General features: G+C 37.7%; 1 protein-coding gene across 9 annotated transcripts in view; it reads right to left on the reverse strand.

Moving 5' to 3' along the window:
• SYNE1 (spectrin repeat containing nuclear envelope protein 1) overlaps window positions 1–24,511 on the reverse strand; it is a 288,954-nt gene that overhangs the window by 137,997 nt on the left and 126,446 nt on the right. For all 9 annotated transcript variants that reach the window (XM_041470094.1, XM_041470095.1, XM_041470092.1 and 6 more), the window contains 17 exons: window positions 24,365–24,466; window positions 22,715–22,918; window positions 21,560–21,767; window positions 20,755–20,867; window positions 19,868–20,073; window positions 18,664–18,819; window positions 17,214–17,505; window positions 16,329–16,501; window positions 14,584–14,893; window positions 12,629–12,793; window positions 10,878–11,234; window positions 7,464–7,600; window positions 6,328–6,505; window positions 4,141–4,323; window positions 2,486–2,629; window positions 2,000–2,155; window positions 168–332 (listed from right to left, as the gene is read on the reverse strand). In XM_041470094.1, the coding sequence (XP_041326028.1) occupies window positions 168–332; window positions 2,000–2,155; window positions 2,486–2,629; window positions 4,141–4,323; window positions 6,328–6,505; window positions 7,464–7,600; window positions 10,878–11,234; window positions 12,629–12,793; window positions 14,584–14,893; window positions 16,329–16,501; window positions 17,214–17,505; window positions 18,664–18,819; window positions 19,868–20,073; window positions 20,755–20,867; window positions 21,560–21,767; window positions 22,715–22,918; window positions 24,365–24,466 (3,249 nt within the window). The remainder of the gene's footprint in view (window positions 1–167; window positions 333–1,999; window positions 2,156–2,485; window positions 2,630–4,140; window positions 4,324–6,327; window positions 6,506–7,463; window positions 7,601–10,877; window positions 11,235–12,628; window positions 12,794–14,583; window positions 14,894–16,328; window positions 16,502–17,213; window positions 17,506–18,663; window positions 18,820–19,867; window positions 20,074–20,754; window positions 20,868–21,559; window positions 21,768–22,714; window positions 22,919–24,364; window positions 24,467–24,511) is intronic.

Below are 24,511 nucleotides of genomic sequence, written 5' to 3' on the forward strand. Positions count from 1 at the left end.
GTTCTAATAATGAGCTCTTTCTGCTACAAAAAGATTTACTTTTGAGTAAACTGAAAATCAGCATCTGAACAACAGTTATTAGACTAATATTCAACAACTAAGTATCCTATAGTTGTATTCTTCATATAGATCTAGAAAGAGCAGGTTTTGGACTCTTGTTCCCATACCTCCAGTTTTAACATCCGGCTGTCCAGAACACTCTTGTCTGCAGTAGGATGACAGTAGGAATCCAGCATGTGAACTGCATCAGCAACCCAGTCCTGGAGGTCCTTGATACTCTGTGAGAATTGCTGGTGCTCTGCTACAATCCTATCCATTCTGGAAACTTTCTCCTGCAATTCATACAGCAATTAGCACCAACAGCTATTTAAAGGATGGCCTATTCCCCACACCAACTCATGGACTTTAGAATGGGTCTCATAAATTATACAAAGAAGTTTGCTTCATACAGTGATAATTACAAGTACACTTAAGCATGGAATGGATTTTGCATTCACACACAAATGAATCGTCCAAACATAAAATACAAATGAAAATCTCACAAATGTAATTTTTTATTTTCTAAATCTAAGGCTGCGGTTTTCTGGTTTCATTTTTTCTTAAACATCTAGTAAATCATATCTAAGCTCCACGTCAGTGTTGCAATGGAAGCTAACTTGTGAAATTGGCCAGCACAATGACAGATTTAAGCCTGAGAAGCTACCCCACTGCAGCAATATTGTTTTGTTGGTATTTGGAAAAGACCTGTTTTCCTCAATGACTCTCACTGGTAAAACCACTCTTCTGAAAAATCACTGACACTCATACAAATCAAAAACAAATGATGAAGTTAAATTGCAAAAAGGTTTAATGTAAACAAGAATACAGGGCAGAGTGTGTTTTTTTCCACTGTGACAGAGAACTAAAGTCAAGACAATGTAACAGGCTTTGGAAATTACTGAGAGGGATCTTTCCCACCATCCATGGCTATCCAAAAGGGTTCAGGGTTTCTCTAACAGGCTGGACCATAAGTATCCTGCACCACAGATGACTCCTGCTCATCCTGACCTCTCCTACAAGTTCTGCTCACATAAGCCTGTGTTAGTAACTCATTCATTTTTCACTTTCTCATTTTGCAGACATGAAAATTTCTTATGGCCATGCACACAATCATTTTCAGTAAGTCAAAGATATGCTTTATAATTGTTACTTCTACAGAAAGAGTAGGAATTGCCAAAGTAGCAATCCCTTAAACACAAATACTTTCTGAATTGAATTGTTATTCCAAAACATATTTCCTATATCCTTAATCATTCTAGTTACTGTAGCAACTGTAAGCCTATATCAAGCCTTCTTCATGACATGGACTTTGAGAAGAATAACAGTCTTAACATGGAGGTTTTCTTATCTATCTCCACTAGAGAGATGGTAGAACTGTTAATTGGTGAAGTGTGTGAAGCTCAAAAAAAGAGTTATGTTAAACTCTCAGTTCTTGGTTTGATGGTTTAAAATCTGGCCTATGCCTCCCCTTGAACATTCAAAAGCAGCTAAAGAGGTAAATTTTTTTTGGAAGACCAACCTATTACTTTTAGGTGAAAATAGTTACAATGCCACTAATCATCATTTTAGGATAAGACAAAATAATTTGTCTGCATCCTGTATTTTCTAGAAAAAACTCCACCTCTGCTAATTTTTGAAAAATACTTCTTTCAGATGCCACTTACAAAACTGCCTTCAGTGCTTGAAAGAATCAAAATCAAGTCTGATTACTGTATAATCAGGTGGGATTTACTTAATCAGTACACTTTAAAATAATGAAAATAATAATAATAAAATCACAGTTACATTTTGTTGACAGTCTTTACTCTCCACTCCTATAAGTCAATGTGAAAGACAGAATAACTCAGACATATCACAGAGCAGGCAAGCAAGACAACTGCAGTGTTTCACATTTCAGTCTTTATTTTTCCCCACATACATCACAGGAGTTTCTTAGGAGCACATACATTGGATGCATTACCTTTGTCAGATTGCTTAGAGTAAGATACTGAGAAGACAACTGAGACACTCTGCGCATAAAGCTTTTGCTGACAGCTTGTTCTTCCCACAGCTGCTGAGCTTTCTCTTTTAGCCTGTTGAGCTGATGCTCGTGGCAGCTTATTTCCTCAAGGACAGACTGTAAAGCACAAGCACAGTAATAATAAGAGTGGGTGCAAGAAAGCAGGAGACAGAGAAGCATGAAGGTGCCATGAAAAGTAGAAGTGACATATGGCAAGCTTGCTGAGAAAGGCACACCATACGGTTACAGCAATGGAGCAGCATGTCATAAGAAATGTGGAGATGCAAAACTTGATGGAACAAGGATCATCAACAGCAAACCTCAAAAACAGTTCCCATCTTACTTAGAGGTCAGGATGCTAGAATGATTAAGCCTTTGTAAGTAACCAGTGAGGTCAGGAGAATGGAACAGGAAGGTCTAGCTGTGTTAAGAGCCCTTATAAATTACCTGCAGCTTTTGCTGTTCTCTCCTCTTGGAAGGAAGATCATGGAGCCGACTGCTACTTCCTTGCACTGTCTTCTCAGTTGTGGTCAGCCACTCCTGCAGAGGCTCAGCAGTTGCTTCAAAATCCTTCATTTGGATCTTTAAGCTCTAGGAAGGCATGCAAATTTCTGTGAATAGTCCCAGTGCACTAGACATAACTAATTCACAACACACAAATCAGGCACACAAAAAGGATATGTAACTGTAGGCAAATTATACACAACTCTTCAAATAAATTACATCAGCTCTGCCTGTTCCTATCCCACAGACACCAAAAAAGTTTGATAGGGCACACTTTTAAAAAGGAAAATAGAAGCAACACAGCTGAGGGGAGGCTGAAGCAAATTTCTTTTGATTGTAAAGCTTTACAGATGTTATGAGACTTGACTTAACCTAATCCTAATTCACGTAACTAAGGCAGTGTGAATAAAGGCTAATTTGGGATATGAGTTGTCTAATATCTGACTTCAGTCACTGACATTAAGCCCTCCTTAAATGGGCTGCCAATGTTTCTAGGTAATCTCTAAATTCAACCCAATCCTGGGGAACACTTCTGGTTGTATTCTTTTTATAGAGTAAAATTTTGGTCATAAGAAAGTGCATTAAATGCATACAAAGGCATTCCTTCTAGGCCTGCATGCTTTTCTTGCAGGCTTATTCTGCATTATTTAATAAAAGAGCACCTAAAATAATTCATGTGGAATATAAACCTGAACAGCATAGCTCTTATGCCCTAGTTATTTTAATGTATTTTTCCCCCAGACATATTTAATTTTTTTTTCAGCTACACCCGTATCATTTACCTAAACATCTGAATGAAAAATTAAGCCTGCGAGACTGAAAAATGCTTGACACAAAAAGACTAGCCTCTGGGAACATCCTCTTTCCATGGCAACCCTGAGATGAAGAAAGCTAAGTCCTTGCTACCGGAGAATTTTCTTTGAAATGCTTTCCTACATAATGCATTAAGTGTATTTAAACTTTTTCTCACTTGTCTAGGCAGCATTGGTTTGAAACAAGAATGCCTAGGAACTTTAATTCTCCTATTCTATGCAGGGAATTTCAGATGAGACATTTTGACCTTAAAACCTATGACCTTAAAAAGTTCATAATTTTAAGATATTCACCACCTATTGGCTGATTTGTGAGTTCTGAACAGAGAAATGCACTTGCATTTACTTAAAAAGTTGCTCAATTAAATAAGTACATTTCACCTATTTGCAGTAAGAGAAACAACATTTACATCCTCTACTGGGACTATTCAATAAGCAGCTGTGTCAGAAACCTGTACTAAAACCATTTTTCAGAAAGAAAATATGCTTTAGAAACCCAGTACATTTGATGAGACTAATTAATTTCAGGAACTGCTGTCTTTGATTCTGAACAACACCCTTCTGCATGAAACACCACATTAAAGTGAAATCAGGTCATAAAGATAGCAGAAGTAAACAAAAGTAAAATGCAAGCAGAAGAATAACACTTCTTGAAAGCATCTATTTCTTAGTTCTGTCACATAGTAAGCACTCACAGACATATACAACATCTAAACTGTGCTGTTTGAAACAGAAGCAAAGAGGAAAGTTAGATCCAGTCTTTCCTCACTGTGACTGGTTCAATACCTCCAATGCAGATTTCTTCTGGTGGAGCGTGGTGATGAAATTTTTCCAGTCTTCTTTAGCAGCAGCAGATTTGTCCTGGATAACTTCAGCCTTTTCCTTCGGTAAAACAGAGCACAGTAGTTCTCCTTTGGATGCCACCAGGTTTAGCTTTTGTTGCCCATTCTCACTTTCTGATAAGAACTCCTAAAAATAGTAATAAAAAAAGCTAACTTGTGAACTTTGAGTCCCAATAAAGTCAAGCTGCTAGAAAATTTATCACTGATGAGAGTTTACTGTTTCTGCTTGTAAACATGCTGATGTATTTTCAGTAAATTCAATTCAATATTGTTTGAATTGATGGGAGTTACAGATAAAAGCCACTTGATCCAGAAATGAAAGTGTCTGTATAATACATATATTAAGACTCTAGGATTACCTGTATTTTCTGAACTTCATGAGACAATTACTACTGATTTAGTTGGGTAATATATTCCCTTAAATATCCCTAGTACAAAAAGTGATAAAAGTTTCATTTCAGGGAACCATTATTCTAACAGAGATAACACAGGGGCCCCCTCAGAGGCACACACTGGACCAAACCCCTGCCCACGGGCAAGCTCCAGCTCTGCTGGACTTGCCATGAGCATGTGGTGGTGTGGGCTGATGCTCACAACCTGACCAATGTCCAACCTGTGTGATTTATGCCTCTGTATCCTTAATTTACTTTCCCTGTTTAGAAGTATTGGTCTTCACAGAAATCTTGCACAGTGCTGGTGTGTAAGAAGTGTGTAGAAAAATGCAGGTACAAAAATTATACAGAAATGTAACAAAACAGACAGATTATTCAATTCCAATTTATTGGGATAATCTCTTTGCAACTTATTGAAAAACTCTGTAAGCATTAAGGACTCAAAGAAATTTAGTAGTCTTATATGGAAATATTTTAAGCTGTTATTATCGTGATTATGTAATACACATAATCATTAAGTTACACCCATGCTCAGGAGTAACAGGCTTGATACCAAAATTATTAGGTCAGGTTCTGATTCTGTGTTACACTAGAGGTCTTAGTGGAGAATGCAAAGGGTCTGTTAACTTTGAGATGCTTGGACTATAAATTCTGGCTACATTAAAATGAAAGATATTGGTGATTTAATGATGTAAAATGTGCTAACAGAATATTAACTTTCAAGAACAACAAAATTTTAGGTTTATACAGGTTAGCAAGACATCTTTAGAAGTCCTAAAGCAGTCCAAAAAAAGTTTATTTCATCTAATGCAGCTTTCACAGAGAAGGAGAACAAGGTATGACCTTACATTATGAGAGAGTTGTAATGATTAAAAAAAAAGAAACCCACTGTTGAAAAAAACCCCAGCCTTGCTAAAACATTTACATTTAATGTAAAAAATTACCAGGACTTTTTCCTGTTCTGAAGATATTCTCAACATAATGCAGTCAAATATTTGATATATCAAGACAGCATTATTTGGGCTTTTAAGTAAACTCTTTAAGCAAACAAAAGAGAATATACCAAAATGAGGAAGAGGTGATTTCGCTTTTGGTGTTTTCTGAGAAACAGTTATGAATTTCTTCTGTTACACTGTCTAACTAAAGGTATAACATCCTCATTAAATAATTCTCATTTTGTTAGCTAAAATTATAGCTATGTTCTATTAATAAAAGAACTTTCTTTCATTTGGTTTATTAAAATATACTTTCAACTGTCATTCCTTTCCACAGAATTGTTTGGGCTTCTTTTAGTTTTATGTAGAAAATATTCTTTTTAAATGCCAACTCACACTGCATATAATTTAACTCTACTCTTGCACCATAAGGGCTCCACTTTCATACATGATGAAAAGTATTCACTTAATTGTGAAATAACTCCAGGTACTAAGACTCGGTTTTGGTATCATTCTTATTTTACAGTACTCTCCCACCTAAAACACATTTTTCTCCCATTGTAAAAAAGAAACAGGCAAGGAAAACTATTGTGAGACATAACTACTTACAAACTGTAGCCCAATAATTAAATTAAACAAAATAGAAAAAAACAATGAAGTGTTTATTTCTTGGCAATGAGTCACCTTTAGTGTTAACAATAACAACATTAACAAAAGCAGTAATTAATCAAAGAAATAAATCTGAACTGTACATGAAATTGATTTGGTCTCCCTTAGACTAGTATATTACTGCTATAAAGTTACCTGTATTTTCTGCAGACTTGCTGAAGCTTCACTGATGTTTTGAGGCACGTCAAAACACTTGGCAGTGGTGACTCTTGCATTGACCAGCCACTGCTGAAAGTCCCTGAAAGCTGTCCGAAATCTCTGCTGCAAGATCTGCTCTTTGCTCTGACATCCTTTTGAAGCTTGCAGGCAGAGGCTGGGTTTATCACATCAGGGAAGAAGAAAAAAAGCAAGGGAGGGAGGGAGGGAGGAAAGGCAGGACTCTGTTAGGTGACAATGCTATTATTTTGTTCTCTGAAACACAATGGTAAGGGTAGGTTAACCTGGATTCCTCCTACCAAATTTATGCACTTAACTGAGGCACCAGGAAATCCATTAGAAGCTTTCAGTTCTCAAAAGTGAAGCATGTAAATTGGGACATAGCTGTCACAGATATGACAGGTACAAGTGTTTCCACAGAGTGACTCAGTGCACCTAAGCATCAATGTATTCTGCAAGCCTCCTTCTCTCTCTAGGGAGAGGGCGCAGGACTACAGCGAATAAAATTCTGCCTTCTGTGGCTCTGTTAAGTCCACAAGGTTACAAAGGATCAATCTGAGTAATCACATCCTCCTGCAGCTACAGAAGTCAGAAGCTGTAATCTCCTGCAAAAAACAACAGACCCTTCTGTCTGAAATGCAGGTGCCATACTCCAAAGTAACTCAGAGTGACTTGAGAGAAAGGAAGCAAGCAAATGCTACCTTCCCTAGCTAGTTCCTGCTTCAATAAACCAACTAAACAAAGAAGAATAATATGAAGGACAAAATCAAGAAAAATATCTGAACTAGCTGGTACGGCTTGTTTTCCTTCAGACAAATAAGACATACTGCTACCTCACATTTTTACAAGGACTCCTATAATACATCAGGTGTAGATGTATATTTAGTTTCAGCTGAGTTTAGTGGCATAGCCTGGCTTTAAGAAAAAAAAATTCAAAAAAATCAAATTGCTACTTTGAATCACTTTTGTTGATACCAAAATCAAAATAATGATTCTAACTATTGCATATGTCTGTTTCTAGTTCTAAAATTCTAATTAATGGTTCCCTTAAAGACAGCTCATCATCCCCTCCACACACACACATGAGATAAACTCTAAACAAGATGAATGCGTACCTGTTATACTCCTTAATCAACCCTGAAACTTTTGAAGAATGAGTACTTAAATCCCTGGAAAATCTACAAAGATCATTCAACTGAGTTTTGATCTCATCTGTCATTTGTTCAGACTTTACTAGAGCATCCAATGTTTCCTGTTTAAAAAAAAATGAAAAATATTGGTGAGTAAATATAAAAAAAACCCCACAACCTTTTAATCAAAATTTATCAGAGTTTAATTTAACTTTTTTAAGACCTATATGTTTATTTTCAAGACTATTTTAGCAGTCAAGTCTACAGTACCTTATTTGAAATTATGAGCTTCTAGAGACCAAATTTCTGGATGCCTCAACTTCCTTAGCTCAAAATGTTCTTGAAGCCCATTTTAACATATTAATTTCATTATAATAAGTGAGCAATAGTATTGTCAGTTAGCTGTACACACATAAAAGTACATACATTTGGAGAATAGCAAATTATATGTGTTTATATAAATATAATTATCCTGTTGACTTGAGTTTAACAGGTTCAATTAAAATTTTTTTGAGCTGTGTCCAGAAAGTTGATTTATGCACAAAGTTTTAAACAGATTTGTTTCAACTCTTTTCACATATAACTTCATAATTTAAAAGTACAGCTGCTCACAATCATGACAGAGTAACTGGGTTACTGCCTGTCATTGATGCACTGGAACAGTTCTTGCCTTGGAGACAGTTAAGCCAACAAAACAAAAAAAGAGATTTTGTTGGCTTGGCTTGCGTCACAGGGAGAGGTGTGATAAATACTCCAACAAAAACAGTGCTTGATGATGTCCACAGCATCTCCACTGCAGAATCCTGCCAGCTACTCCAGCATAATGAGCTGTGCAGACTTGGCTCCTCGCCTCACTAGGAACTAAATTCTTCAGACATTCCTCTCAGGCTAACAGCAGAGGTTCTGCAGTGCAGGCAGACCAGAGCATTTGGCATGTATAGAATAGTTTGGCTAAAGTGCCAGTCTGGAAGAAACTTACAATAAAAACTTGAGAAACAGATCATATGAAGGTGAAGACAGATTTGAACAGGACCTGGAAGTGGGAGTTACATATTCCCTCCAAACACATTTCTGAAGATGCATATATATGTGTGTGTGTGTGTGTGTATATATACACACATATATATTTATATATATATATGTTTATATATATAATACATACATATTCAGAATTTTTAAAAACAGGATGATTAAAAATATACTTTGTAAAGAGTTCTGCACAAAATTTGAATGTCCAGGAAAGCTACAAATGATATTTTGCTGCAGCAGATTTTCAGGACTCCCCTGGTTTACATTATTCATTATCATATTATGGACTATCTTCTTTGAGCCACTCATACACCAGAAATCTCTTCAATAATGATTAACAGATACTTGAAATAGTCACTTGTTTCAATGCCATATAAAGTAGCATTTGAACTAAGTAATTATGTAAGAGCAATACTGCTTAGAAAAAAAAAACCCCTAAACTACTTTTTGCTTACTTTACTTACAGTTGAACTACTGAAACCACTCTTTTGAAAAGCATTAAAAATAACACTACAATGGGCATTACCTAAACACAGGATGCCACAAATTGCCAAGGGCAGGAATCATCATAATGAATTGCTAACAGACCCTTTTTTATGTAAATAAAGCATCTCTTAAGACAGCACAATTTTTCAGTTTCAAATAACCTACCTCAAAAACTACTAAAAGGTTATTCTGATTACATACAGCCTTAGGCATAGACTACTAACAAACAGGAGCAATAACTTGCAAAGCAGGGTAAATTTAACTATGGCATTTTTCCATACAGTGATATCACTGTTGCAGCCAGTTGGATTTAATATTGAATCTGACAATTATAAAAATAATTTGCTAAATTCCAAGCGCAAAATCTGTTGCTCTAATGCTGCACATACCTAAGGGAACAGAGCTTCAGTATAACAGAGTAGCAGAATGATCTTGCTAATTCTACGAATTAGGAAATGCATTTTTAATTTGTGGCCTTGGCTAACATGGCAACAGAATCACTGCGAGACAACAGAAAAGGAAACTGCAGTGCTATTTTACATTCACAATAGGGCCTTTCCCTGGGGTCCAACAATGGGAATATTACTGTCACATTTCTTCTAACTATAAATAAAATTACCTAGTGGGGCTATGCATAGTTACGTCATGAGATGCTCCTGCATCTTCCTCATCAGCCAAACTTTACAACTGTCTAATCTAAGTAAAGTGCTCTTATGTAGAGCTACAGTACATACATATTATACATACTACTAATAAAAGCAACATCCATTGAGTTTAATCCTTCTCCATTTATGAAATAAAAAATGCCTGCTGTGTTGATAACAATCCCATGTCTTCCTTTCCTTTTTAAAAACACATATATATGGAACACTTTGCATATTTGTACAATTATTTGCTTCATCTTAATGCCCTCTCTGTTACTCCTACAGACCCACAATGGCACTCAAGCATGCAGGTTCATAAATCCATGCAAGGAATTCTGTGAAAGAGGAAGCCACAGAAATAACTTGGCACAGACCCTTCAGAAGATTAATAATCTCAATTCAAAGAAAAGGTGTTCTGGGGCTTTTTTGTACATGACTTCAGTCAAGAGGTCAGAAAGTAGGCAATACACACCTCTCCCCCTCTACAGAAACTGCTTTACTACAAGGCTATAGGGAAACAGAAATACTCTGTATCTTTCACCAGCATCCGTGATTCATTGTGGTTGAGATACAAACATGTATCTTGATTGTTGCAAATATGTGTATATATTTACACAGAGGGGCTGTGATATATATGCATAGGGAATCTTTTGCTAGGAGACAATCAGGAACAGAAACAACCTCTATTTCTCTCAATTCTACTGCACTCCAAAGCAAAGCCATTAGGAATTAGACCCATTTCCAGATTAGTTTCTTTTATTATTGGGCAAGATCTCAACGTGCATAACATAGATGATATTTCAGGAAAAGGAAAGTATAAGCCAATTACCTTCCTGACAAATTTTAATGACACCAGTTTCTTACTTGGCTTTTAGGAAAAGCTTCGCATTTCCTCCATCAAATGCTACTCTGGCTCGAACCACTGAGCAACTTGGAAGCGCACCCAGAGGCGGTGTGCCAGCTCCTTGGCTGGCAAGCCCTGGGTTTAACACCTAAAATCCGGGCAGCGTTTGCTAAGCCTGGTACAGCAGAGGCCAAGGGGAGGGACGTGTTCTGCCAACACCGCTCGCCGTGATCACAGTAACACAAAGAGTTTGGAAAGTCGGGCTTTCACAGAAATACCTTCCGCAAGTACTGATTTTACGATGCACTGGACAGTCCCGCTTGGCGGAAGTTTCCTGCCCGCGGCGACCACGCATCTACAGCGGAAATGCTGCTAGGAAAAGAGACATGCCCTTACTTTCTCCTTGCGCCAGCTCTCCACCACCTCGGCGTCCGTGCTGCGGCTGTCGGCGGGGGCCAGCCCCCGCGCCCAGGCGGCCAGCTGCCCTGCGAGCCGCTGCGCAGCCTCCTCCAGCCGCGCGGCCTGCGCCGCGAACTCCCGCTCCGACAGGGCCATGCGGCTGAGCAGCTCCCGCAGGCCGCCCTGGCTGCGCCGGGCGCTCTCCTCCCACTGCCGCCAGTCCGCCTGCAGCGCCTGCATCTCGGCCGCCAGCAGCTGGCACCCGCCCGCCGTCGTGCCGCGCTTGGCGGCCGGAGCCAGCGCCTCCACTCGGCTCAGCCGGCCCGCGCCGCTCTGCCGGGACTCCACCAGCTCCTGCGGGAAGACATTGCCATGGTAACACGGGCGCCGCCACAGCGCCACCGCTGCGGACTGCGGGGCCCGTCCCATCCCGTCCCGTCCCATTCCATTCCCGTCCCGTTCCCGTCCTGTCCCATTCCCGTCCCGTCCCCGGTGCCCGCACCGTCCCGAGCCGCGGCTCCCTGACGGCAGCGGTCTGGGAACCCGGGGGAGTAAAACCCAATCAACAATCCCCCAAGTGTGGGGATTAAACAGCAGTTCTGAAACTGGCTTCAGCTTTGGAGAGAAAGACGGGAAGAATGAACGTGTTTTAGATATGAAAAGTACTATTTAGGAGATGCGGAACATAAAGACTTTGTTGGGATCTCTTGCGTAAGAAATGCTGGTGTGTAGCTGATCGCAGCAGTCTCAGAAGCAGAACTGCAGTTTTCAGCCTGCTTGTGACCTGTGATGTGCCAGAATTGGTTGAACATGTTTTTTTCTCAGTATCCGGTTTTGTTTTTGTTTTCAGAGCTAAATTCTATCTACAGCATCATTATTTCAATCTCACACATCTCATACAAGGGAATCTTTCAGTTTAAGAAACTGGAAAATGTGTAAATACCACCCCAAACACTGCATGCTACAGTCATGTTATTTCTTCTCTTGTTCATCTCATGAACTAGATGCTGCTAACTCCCCCCATTCCCGTTTTACAGATCAGGAGTTTGAGCACAAAGGAGACTGAAAATTACCCCAGAATGTACAAAAATCTGTAATTTGATCTTGGAGATCCTGAATCTTCACCTGGCATTTAATTTCACTGTGCCACTCTCTTGTGCTTAGGAGCAGAGTTTGAATATCTGAATGTAAACACCAGGCATGGGCAAAACAAACAGCCTGCTTCAGTGTTGCATTCAGGAATATGCAAATTTCTTAAGCACTCAAATGGCTAAGAATAGGTTCTAGGCTAAGGAGAGTATACACAGGGAGGCAACTCACATATTTCTACCATGTTTCAGGAGAGCAATCCTTGTGCTACTTTACACAACTCCATTTCATGCAAAGCGGGAAAGGTTGTCTCTGATTTAGACAATTCTGCTCATGGAGAAAGCATATTTAGGGATGAGGAAAGAGAAGTATTCATTAATCAGCTAAGCCACATTCTTCTGTGATGCCACTGGGCTTCCGCTCTTGCAAATTGTTTCCATGTGTGCCGTGGTTAACTTAGGTCTGATTATACTTTTACTCCATCTGTTAATATGAGAAGGGAGTCGAAAACAAAGCACAGCTTGGAAAGCTTGCTTTCATCTCACTGAAATGTAATCACCATTTCAAAGAAAAAAAAGCAAGACCCCACAACTGTTTGACTGAGTTTTTCTTAAAGCATAGGGTCTGAATTGCAGAAGAAATCATGAATGCTCACTTACATTGATTTTGGCCAGCTTTTTCTGTATAGTTGGTGTATCTCCAGATGCATCTGACCAGCGGTGAAGCTCTTCCTTTGCAGAATGAAGCCAGTCTGTGAATTCATGCACAGCATCCAGATAAAGCAAATGATCTTTCACGATATCTTCCACTTTCCTCATTTTCTCCTATCAATCGGATAAGAAAGAAAAAAAAAAAAGAAATCCTATTAAAGTAGTTAAATACTATGCTGGCTTTAAGCATGCAGTGCTGGTTTGACTCCGTAGCATGCATTTGAATAGTGAATAGGGTATAGCTTGTGGCATCAGAACAGAGACTGAGAAACACTGGGAAAGGTTTGGTTTGGGTTGGTCTGGACAAGGATTTTCTGCTGGAGCAGAAGCCTTCTGAAAATGGATGTAAAATATATTTTAAAAAAGTCTAATGTATGGTTTAGTAGATATCAATGTTGCAGCTGTGTCACTCTGGCATGCTTTTCCCAATACACCCTGGAGAGGCTCTTGCAGATCACCCATGAGCATTCCCAGGGTGCAGCATTGCTGCCAGAAACACAGCTCTTACTTAGAAGCACCAAGTCTCCACAAATGCTAAGCAGAGTTATGGAGACGTCCCACAGGAAAACCACACACAAAAACTTTGGCTGTCTAAAAGTGCAAAATGATCTTTTGGTGTTGAGTCATATTTTGACCATCACATCAGAAGTGGTGGCTATCCCCAGCCACCTACCCTGCAGTCCTGGAGGATGCTTTCCCTGACACAGCGGCCTGAAGCAGCTGCTTCCTGGCTTCATCTTAGCTTTTCAATGTAAGCTTAGAGTGGGGACAGTTTATCTTTCTGTGACACAGTGAAAGAGTACAGGGGTTGAGGTTTGCCTTTGGTCTGACTGAGTAAACTTGTCGCTACATTATTTTGAGTTAGCACTAATGAATGTTTATCAAAACTAACCAAAAGTGAAATGAGCTAATCAAATCGATTTTTACCCCCTGTGTAGATGCTGTAATCTAGATTGAAGTGTCTTGGAGCCAGTTTCAAACTAAACCACCTCCAAATTAAACTCAGTTATTTTAAAGTTTGAGTAACTCAGCACTCAACAAATGCTATTAAAAAGATAAGTTAGATTAACAAGACCCACTGTTCCCTCTGAAAATAATCATCACAATCCCTCAGAATGTGTCATTGTCAACTAGACAATGGATAGTTAGTAGCTAAACAAAGAAGATCTTTATACCTTAATTCATTTTATGCAGCAGCAGGTTAAGAAAATGTCCACATGCACCTGACTCTAACCAAAACAGCCTCCTAGGGGAGCAAAAGACTCTTAGGAAAGGAAACCATGCATCCCTGTGTACATTGCTCACACCAAAATGTAGCACCAGTACAAGGGGAGTGTGGAGGCAAGGTGTTTCACTCTCATGATTTGGTTGGCAGAAGGTCTCAGTGAGCTAACATCTCTTTCCTTAGAAACCAGCGAGAATACCTGTATAGCATGTGCAGTGCTTAGTGGCTTGAAACACCACAAAATATGGGCATAAATCTTTTTGACAATAGGATTTATCTTTTTGACAATATGTTTCCTGCTCAGGGAGGCATTTTATTCTTCCCTTTCTAGGTAAAGAAAAAATAAAAAAATGCTAGGAATGAATGAAAATAATTAGATGAAAAGAAATGTGTCAGAATATCAGAAATAGTTTTGTATATAAGGAACTAGGAACAAAATGTATGGCCTTCACTTTTCCAAAATCATAATCACAGCAATTTCAACTCTCAATACCATTTTTGCATTCCATTAAATTTTAGTAAATTATATACAAAGTTTTTATTAGACTCAACTATACCAGAGGCAAGATTGTTCACAGTCAATCCTTCAGTTACTGAAAAATACAAAAACTCAGGTTTTTAGCTATATATACAAATGTCTAAACATTTTACTTACTTGAAATGGAGATACATATCTTACCTTGGCTACAGTTGTGATGTCATTAAACTGTGTTTTTAGTTCTTCTTGAGCTGCATCTCCAAAGGAATCATCCCCCGTTTTTTCAGATAGTTCCACAGCTTTTTCAATGAGTTGCTGTAAATCACCTGAGTGATCTTCTATCTCGGAAACAATAGCCTGGAAATGGTCCAGCTGAGCAAACTTCTCCTTCAGACCAATCTGTGGTTCTAAAGGCTGTTCCACTTTGTGATCCAAATTCTCTAACCACTGTTCCAGCTGGTTTTTCCTTTCCAGATAGTCATTCCACTGGCTAATGATGGAATCTAGGCAGCTTACATTAAAGGAAACAAAGTGCAGATGAGAACTTTTAAACAGTTTGGAAAAAAAAAAAAAAAAGAAAAAGAGGCTGCTTATACTGTAATTGTTACACTGTCTGTAGCCATGCACAATATGTTTAGAAGACACCCTTTTTCTTCATCTTGCTTTTGTTTCCTATATCAAGTTGCATCCAAGTTATTTTAGAATTCCTGTGGCTTTTGGGCCCCTTTGTACAACCAACATTGCTGCCTCCCTATTACAGGTTACGTGAGCAATCTATCTGCCTCAGACTAATGAAAAGCACATTTCAGTGTCTGTTCAGCAAAGTAAAATATGGAACATTACTGGAGTTCTTTTATGATCAGAGTAATAAAATATGCAGCAGCCTATGAAATTACTGTCAATTAAGAGATATTCTGGCAAGCTTTGAAAGAACAAACCCATTATCTATAGACTCATTTACAATTCATAAGATATATTCCCTTCTGTTATATATTGCTTTTCCTAGTAGATCACCATACCTCTTTGGGATTCATGCTGAGGAATGTAATTCTGATTTCAGTGGACTAACAGATAGACAAGGGTGTGGCAAGATTTTCCCTCAAAATGCGATGGTCTAACCTAATCTAAAAAATATTTTATGATAAAAATTGGGTGAAATTTGAGGGACATTGTTAAGACAGCCCACTATAATTTTCTACATACTATTACAACTGCAATGTTGGTGCAGCTAAGAAAGTGACACCACTTTCAGGTTTTTAAGAAAAATTGTTTTAAGAAAAAATGTAGACAAACTGGTGATAGTCTTCAATCTCTTGAATAACAAAATAGGTGTGATAGAGGCCCAGAAAGTATTACCACAGAGAAACTGAAAAACATAAGCCTGCCTAGAACAGAGATGATGGAGGCTTTCAGATGTATAAAGTTTTCTCACACAGGCAATAAGAAAAACTTTCCATTTCCACACAAGTTGAGATGAAATCAGCTTAATATGCAAGAAAGATTATTTAGAGTTGATATTAGGATTTTTTTTTTTTTAATCGAAGAAACAATGAAAAACAGAATTGAGAAACCTTTCCTGGGTTATGTATGGAAAAGGTAGATAAATATCTGTCACATGTTCTTGGTCCTGCCCAAGTAGAGGCTCAAAAACTCAGAAAGTGCTTTCTAGATTTTTCTCTGTATGAATTGGTATGACTTTTATTAATTTTTAAATCAATGTGAAGTACCATCTCATATGAAATTTAATTAATCTGATAGGGTCAATTCATCTTTTTTTTCCAGGCAATTTTGTGTATTTTTTACAGGCAATTTTGGTTGTCTCTGATAATGCAAACTCCCCTTCACATACCAGTAATGAATGAATGTACTTCTTCTACATGCCCTAAGGCACCACTCTCATAAACAAAGATGGCAGGGCCTGACCTGTGTTTTCCAGGGATTCTTACCTCTGCCAGTTCACTGAGGTACTGATGACATCATTCCATACATCCTTCAGCGTCTGAAGCTCAGTTTGTATCACTTTTTGTCCTTCCTCATTGCTGCTTTTAAGTGCCTGTTCTCCTTTGCCAATGGCCATGTTCAGCTTAACTTCACCGTCACCTTTGAGTAAGAGGATCTCCTGTGAGGAAAAACAAGTCAAAAAATTGAAATGTTAACCTGATGAGAAATGAGAGCTGTTATTCTTTCAACAGTGAACACCATTTTCTCTGAGCTCATCCATCCTTAACAGTCACATCCAGTAGGAATTCCTAGACACCTTTTCTTCTAAGCACCTGTACCTTGTCATGTGCAAGTGATCCAGTAGTTTTTCTCACATCTATAGAGATTTTTCATTGCATTGGTCAACCTAAAACACTGCTCACCCTGCAGCAGATACTGAGGAGGTCAAGCACTGCACAGTAAGACGGCACCTCATAGCTAGAAGAAGCCTCAGCAAAGTCCATGGCAGATCTCTTAATGACCTTCCTATTAGCTGTTTATCTAACCTCTTCCTGAAGACCTCCTGTGATAGACATACCACAGCCACGACAGAGAGACTCTGTCAATTATTCCAAGGTCTCCCCTCTATTAGAAAGCTTTTTGGACCTGCATATACATTTTCATAGTTCATTATTTCTTATGAAATGTAATACCTGACATCTGTTTCCATTAATCTTCATCCTGGTTTTTTCTACTTCTCATCTCCATTTTTCAAGATAACCTTGAATTCTGATCCTCTTCTTCAAAATCATTGAAAGAATAAATTATAAAAATACACCTTTCCCACTGAAGTGGCCCACACCCAGTATTAATCTTGATGTGTAATATCTATTTTATCTATCTTTCTTTACCTGAATTTGTGTCAATCGTCTTTCCAGGGTGGCTTTGCTTCCAAAAGTGCTCTGTGATGATGCCAGTTTATCTTGAACCTCTTTCACCCATGACCACATACTCTGCAGTGCCTCCTCAAAAGTGAGATGCTCTTGGAGTGCAAGCTGACATGTCCTCAGCTTCTCCTTGACAGTTTTGACCATGTTTTGATAACTGGTGAGATGTTGAGAAGCCAGACGTACTTCTCTCCCTGCACCATGGCCTTCTTCATTTAATGCCTGTGCCATTTGGGAGAGCTGATCAAAAGAGTCCCTGAAAGAAAATAATGAGACAAAAAGTTTCAGAAAACATGAAGTATTATAGCCATTGCCAGAGGTTATGAATGGTGCTGACATTACACCTATTCCACCAGTGATAAGAGTTCACAGTTAACTGAAAAAATTTGTTAGGAGAGAGACTGAAAGGATATAAGCAGCATGTACTGATTAATATCTTTCCTTGTGTGCAGTGCCATTTCTTGCAGAATTTTGGTGCTCAGAATGATCACAAACATTTAAGTTAAAAGCTACCTTAGCTTTCTTTTCAGCAGTCAAACTTTCCATTTCTATATGAACCCTAACCCTTTCGTACCTGCTAAAGCTTCTAAGAAGTTTGCAATCTTGGACAAGTAGGAAGGCATGATGGAAAGGTCATTTTTTCCAGGATTAGACAATGACTCAGATTCAGTACAAGAGTCAGTAAAAGGGATTAAAACTGGGTTTATACAGCCTCAGTTAATCTCAATCTACTTGATCACCCTTCCTGATACCTGATGACTAGAAGGAATTTACATCAAACCAAAATGTCTTGCATCAGTCTCAAGGCTACAGTGAGTGACTGGGTGTTTCTTTTAAAGGTGCTGTGAGACTTGGAAAACTGACTACTATTTTTGTTCTACCTTCATCAATCCAATAATGAAAAGAGAATTTGAAAAAACTGTGTACTCAAAATGGCAATTACTTCATCATCTACTGGTTAAGTCTGAATTTTGGAAAGATTTCACAGCTAATGTGAATGCTTTTTGAGCTCCTTTATGAGGCAAGCTGTATGGAGAAGGGGATTCTGCTAGCCTGGTTGGATCTGAATGTTACAGGACACAAAGAAAATTTTTAAATGGACATAATAGTAAATGTAATTTTCACTATTGCTTTTGAAAGCAATATTTTTATCTTTTATTTTTAAAAATTACATTTTTCAGTTTCCATTTATCAATGAAGTATGACAAGCTTTTATTAATTTATCAAGAGCAAATATTGGATTTGGTTGAAATTCATTAGAACTTGAAGTATCTGGATTCAGCCTCTTTTCAAAAAGTATTTTTCAACACATTCCTCTAGCTTTCAAAAACATACTTTAGCCCAACAATTTCATTTCACTTCTGCCCTAGTAGAGGAAAAAGTGAGAGTATTATAAAATGTATTTTCAATATACCTTGAGTTCAGCAACTCTTCCAGGAACTTTTCCACTTTTTGCACCTCCTTTTTCTTCTCCGAAACAAGCTGTTTGTTCTCTCCTAATGCTTCTGTGCTTATTCTTTCTTCCATGTCATGCATCCACAGGGCAAGCTTCTTGTACTGATCTTCAAAGCTACAGAGCAGATAAATACTCTCTTAAAAATACTTCTCAAGTGGAGTGAAGTTGGAAGAAGTTTATATCCACAAGACCGGGTATCAATTTCAAGCTTCGAGAATAAGAGTTGTACACAAAACATAATTCCACGGTGACTACTAGTCTAAAAATATTCAGCAACTCTCTAAAAATGTTCAACAAAATCATGGGAACTACAGGCAGACCACAAGCCTCCAAAATTTAAAGCGACAGTACTTTTATTTATTACTAGATCCAATAAAAGCAGACCAAAAGAAAACTTTTTTCAAATTTTCTTAATGATTTAGTCTAAGAACAAGCAATGGGTAAAAGTGGGGGTCTTTTTGTCAACATTTATGTGCAGAACACCTGAAGTGCTGTGTTTTCAATTTCACCTACAGAAGAGAACTGGAATATTGACTGCTCAGCAACTCAGGAAAACAAGTTTTGGCCCCAAGTCTGAAACCTTTTTTTTTTTTCCACATGCAGGCACACCCTCTCTCCTGCTGTTTTACCCATTACTGCCACACTAACTTTGCTTCCAGTTAGCAACAGTTTTGAATCTGGTTAGATCTGAAAATATTTGAACTCTTAAAATTGAAGACCTAAGCAGTAATTTAAGGGTGTTTTCTTCTTGGCTCCTTAGGAAATATGTCCATTTGGAATGGAACAGAACAGGCACATGTAAAATGCATACTATCTACAAATCCAAGGGCAGAAATGAACTTCATCACACATTTTCTGTACAGAAAATGGCATTTAAATTACTGGAATCCCAACTGCTGATTTGGAGTTTCACAAGCTACACAGCATTTCTGCATATATGATCATGACCTCTCATCCTTTAACCAAATGGATGCCTTTGGAGCAAGACCTGTTGATTTTATTTTTTTTTTTTCTTATCGGAGAACTTCAATTTCTCTTAAATACTTCCAAAGAAAAAAGCAAACAGGACTAGAGCAACTGGAAATAATATTGCTTTTTTGCCCTGCACTTTGGAAGCCAGACCATTTCATGCAGTCTATTTGTGACTACTTGTATTACTCACTTTCCCAGGTGAGAGGCACAAGCTTCCAGGGCCTTCTTGTCATTCAGACACTGGATGAGAAATTCCTGGAAGTTCTGGTTAGACTTTGCTATTTGCTCCTGAATATGGCTCACGACTGGTTTGGGTAAACAACCATATAAACTTTCTCCTTCCTTGCAGGCAGCATCTAATTTTTTCTGTCCTTCACTAATAGAATCCAGCACACCCTGTGCAATGAGAGAATATAGTTTAAGCACATAAGATTTGATAATTAAAGATAAGTAATATTTCTATGAGAAGTGGTCAGATTTCTCCAAGAAGATGGCAGCCACGTTTAGCTGTGGAAAAGTTTCTAAGCAGATATTTCAAATAAAATTTTATTAAGTGGTGCTGCAATTCACAGCACTCAGTTTTTTATTTGATCCCAAGGTGGTCATGGCTTTCTCGGAAGTTTAATAATCTCTTGAAGATGTTGCACATTTCAGGAATTAGGGCTGCTTACAATAGGTATCTGCTACTTATGTTCTGTCTCATCAAAAGTATATACATACAATTTTTGACATACCAGTATTAATCTGAAATATTGAATAAGTAAAAGTGTTATAAAAATAGGAAAAGGAAATAAATAGAAAGAAAGAAAAAAAAGAAAAATATTAATAAACAGAAACAAGAATATATAGTTACACATAAACTTCCCAGAAATTAAATTCTGATCTCTCTGAACAGGGACCAGTTTTCACTGTATTACCTCTCCAGTACATTCTCCTACCTCAAACCATTCTTATATTACCTTTTTAAAAACAAAACCAACAACTGTGTTAGTATCTACAAATTATTTTACAGATATTATTGGTTCCTATACTAAATTGCTAATTACTGTTTGTTTTATTTTAATTTGTTCACTATACCTGCAAGTCATGTAGCTTTGCCTCTATGGCTTTGCTGTCCCCAGACCTGTCAGATGATTCTTTTACTGCAGCCTTCACACCAGAAAACCATTCCTGGAATTCTTGCATAGAGTCTTATTTAATAAAAAAGTATAGAGAAGAGAATAGTTTTTAAGATACAGCATTATTCACAATATTATACAGTTGTTTCAAACAATTCTTTTATCCTTCAGGAATAGTGTATAAAAGCTAACAGAACAAGTCTAATTGTCTTCAGTAACCTTGGGAGTAGGATTAATTTCATAAGGAACTTGATGTTTCCACTGTAAACATCCAAATTTGAACAGTCTTACCAGGCTGCCCTTGACAGTCAATTTCAGTTTATGACACGTCCCATTTTCATGCTAGATAAAATTGAAATCAGTATCTTAATAAATAAGACTAAAAGTTACTTACTTTTCTCCACTGACTATTCAGGGAACTCAGGAAAGACTTGAGATGGGTGCTTTTACAGTATAAATACCTCAATTTGGTTATATACCTCTCCTTATTGCAAATAAAGTGTATTTAAGTGATAGAGGTGAATCCTAATAGTGAGGAAAGGTGCATTTTCATGCATATTACATGGTTAGAGTTGAGTTTATCTAAAATGCTTTGTTTCGTAGCAGTTATCCAATGAACATTTGGTAACAAGACTTTCTGAGTGGCTCCATACAAAAATAAAGTTGTAATTGCAAGTGATGTCACTGGAAACTCTGGCAGACTCCAGAATGACTCATGGCTGTGGGCTAACAGCTCACTCATATGAACCAGCCTGAGGACTCACAGAGGAAATGTTTTTCCAAGGACTCCTGCATCCTGGCCTGTGTTCTGGAACAGAGCAGATTCACAGCTTCATACTTCTTTATTAACAAAGTGACAGTGCCACCAAGAGCTTCCAGCTCTACCGAATGGTATTTGCGACAGAGGCTGTTGAGGGTCTCCCGGGTTGAGTCGATGCTGCTTTGCTGAAGCTGAAGGTCCTTTTGTGTTTCCTGAAAATGAAGTTACAACATAATTATGATATTTATAAAGAAACAAAAGAACTGGCTTTTTCTCAAGCATTCCTGCTCCTGCCATATGTTCTTTCCTCCTGTGGTCTGTAAGTCATCCCAGACACAATGAAGGGAAGAGGCACTGGATCGTGTTTTCTAAATTTTCCAAGTAAGATGAATCCTTGAAAATAAAGAGCCATTGTAGAAATGTGAAAAGTGCTATTTCTCATGATTTATTACTCTCTTATAAATAAACACATTTCAAAGCATATTGAATAGAAATAGGTATTTTCAGCGAAGTCTGAAGGTACATGTGGGATGCAATATGACACTGGTATTTGGCAGGAATTCTGAATAAGAGGGACTTTGCACACAACTTGAGAGAAACATTTTCTAAAAATTAAATGTGAATTGGCCAATATATCAATATTAACTGTGCTCACAGTTAAATACCTCCATGTGGTTTGTTACGTTATGATGTCCATAACTGCATCCAGTAAAGAGAGCACCTGGATGTAGCGAAAAGAATTGTTATATTTGATGACTGAGATAGAAGTTTGTGTTAAAATTGAATTTGGACCAGTGTCTTTTACTGTGATGTGCTGTGAGTTTCGTAACTTAGTGAAAGGGAGTCAATGCACTTGCAAACATGCTGGAGTAATGACTAAGGAGTTCAATGTAACAAAATCAGTTCTTGCCACAAGACCCTATTATTCATTAAAATTTTCTAAAAGGTTTCTATAAAGTTAATAAATCTGAACTTTTGTTCATTGGTGCAACTCCCTGAAAATTATCACTGTATTATTTGCTAATATTCTAGCAGCTGTGCAGGAGATATGCATTTTTTATCAAAGGAAAATTAAGTATAAAGCTCAGGAAAAAGAAATCCCCAAAGATCATAAGGAAAATGCATAAGGAAAAGTATATTGATTTTCTTTGGCATTGACCTTTAGTTTATTTAGAGCTTCAGGATCCAGGTTACGTGCACAGCTTAACAGTGTCTCTTCCACTTGAGTTAGCCAGTCTGTCATCTGACCGATCAGCTTCTGTAACTGCATCTTCTGAGTAGTGAAATCTTTCAGTGTCTCTTTTGCTGTCTCTGATATGTCTTTGGCATGTTCCAACTTCTGCCTCAAATCCGATTCTATAAACTAAAACCAAAATGTTATGTATTAAGGCATTTGGCAATAAAAATGTTTATGATGGTAAATGCTTATTGAAAAAATGGAAGGTAGGAGAGTGGCACACAATGAAAATTTTACTCTCTTTACAACTTTAACTGGAGATACTTACATACCTACAAAATTAGAACCGTTCAGGATTAAGTCTTAGGTATACAATAATCCAAAGGAGGGATACTAACTTACAAAAAGCCAGACTGCAAACTATTGCAGTTATTATTCATTTCTGAAAAATTAAACAGTTGGTATTTCCCCTTTACTAATTTGCCATATATACAGAACATGACCTACACTCAAACATCTCGATAAAAATAAATATCAGTTTGGGAGTGAGCCATAAGAGCACTGAGGCTTAAAGTATCTCAGTATAAGGCAGGTGAAAATTGAAGACAGTACAAAAAATAAGGTAGAATCTTGCCCCTTAACCTGTTCAAAGTCAGAAATATGCAAAATTATAGTAGATGTTACCTGAGCACATATCACTAATAGAAGTAAATCTAATCAGTCATAATAGGGTACTATATATAAATCAGATTCACAGAATCCTTTGTGATAGAAGGGACCTCTGTAGATTCCTTAGTCCAAGTTCCCTGTCAAGGCAGGGTCATCTACAGTAGGTGACACAGAAACACATCCAGATGGGTTTTTTTCCTTCTCTAGAGAGGGAGACTCCACAACCTCCCTGGGCGGCCTATTCCAAAATGTGGGCAAGGTTTGAGTGTTACATTAACTTCCATTAAAACCTGATATGTATCAAGATAATATCCCTGCCCATGGAAATTACAGAAGTAATCTTATTTTTTTTAAATTTCTGACATTAAGTTAATAATCTCAAACACCAATTTCTGTTTGAAATCAAAATGCCAAAATAATACTTTGGTTTTGTGACTGCCCTAGAACACAGAAATAAGTATCTGGCCAAAGTTTAACAGCTCACCTTTGTGTTCATTGTTTTACATTTTTTTTGTAGGAGCTAGTTCAGGGCCCTTATTCTAGTCCACTAAGGAATACTTTTTGGGTAACAAAGTAAATGAACATATTTTACTGCCTTATAATCCTTTCAAGGAAACAAGCTGTGCATGCACTCACGTGTCATACAGCTTAATGTTGCACAGAGTAGAGAATATCTGTAGTCTCATATCTTATCAGCTACATTATAAACTATTTCTTCTATTTTGATTTATTAAAAAATACTCCTACAACCCTCATGTTCAATTACTTTATGACATACTGTTGATGCAAAAAAAATCAAGGTTACCTAGAGAAATATGAACAAAGAATAGTTATGCTACATATAAATAATAATGCTACATCTGTCACCTTGAAAGAAAAAGGCGGTGTAGGAAAGACAAAAATTTCAGAATGTTTTTTTTGTTATTTGAGCACAACCTGTGGTTACCAATGTCTTTATTTTACCTGGAGATCTGCAGGAGGCTCTTGACTATGGGTCAGTTCTTTGAGTTCTGAAATTTTGGAACTAAGTTGCTCTAACTTCAGTTCTTTATTCTTGACTTCAGACTGTAAAAGAGATGTGGTCAAAGTTTCATACCAAACTACAAGAAG

Source organism: Pyrgilauda ruficollis, unplaced genomic scaffold (assembly GCF_017590135.1).
Source record: "Pyrgilauda ruficollis isolate IOZ18807 unplaced genomic scaffold, ASM1759013v1 scaffold24, whole genome shotgun sequence".
NCBI lineage: Eukaryota > Metazoa > Chordata > Aves > Passeriformes > Passeridae > Pyrgilauda > Pyrgilauda ruficollis.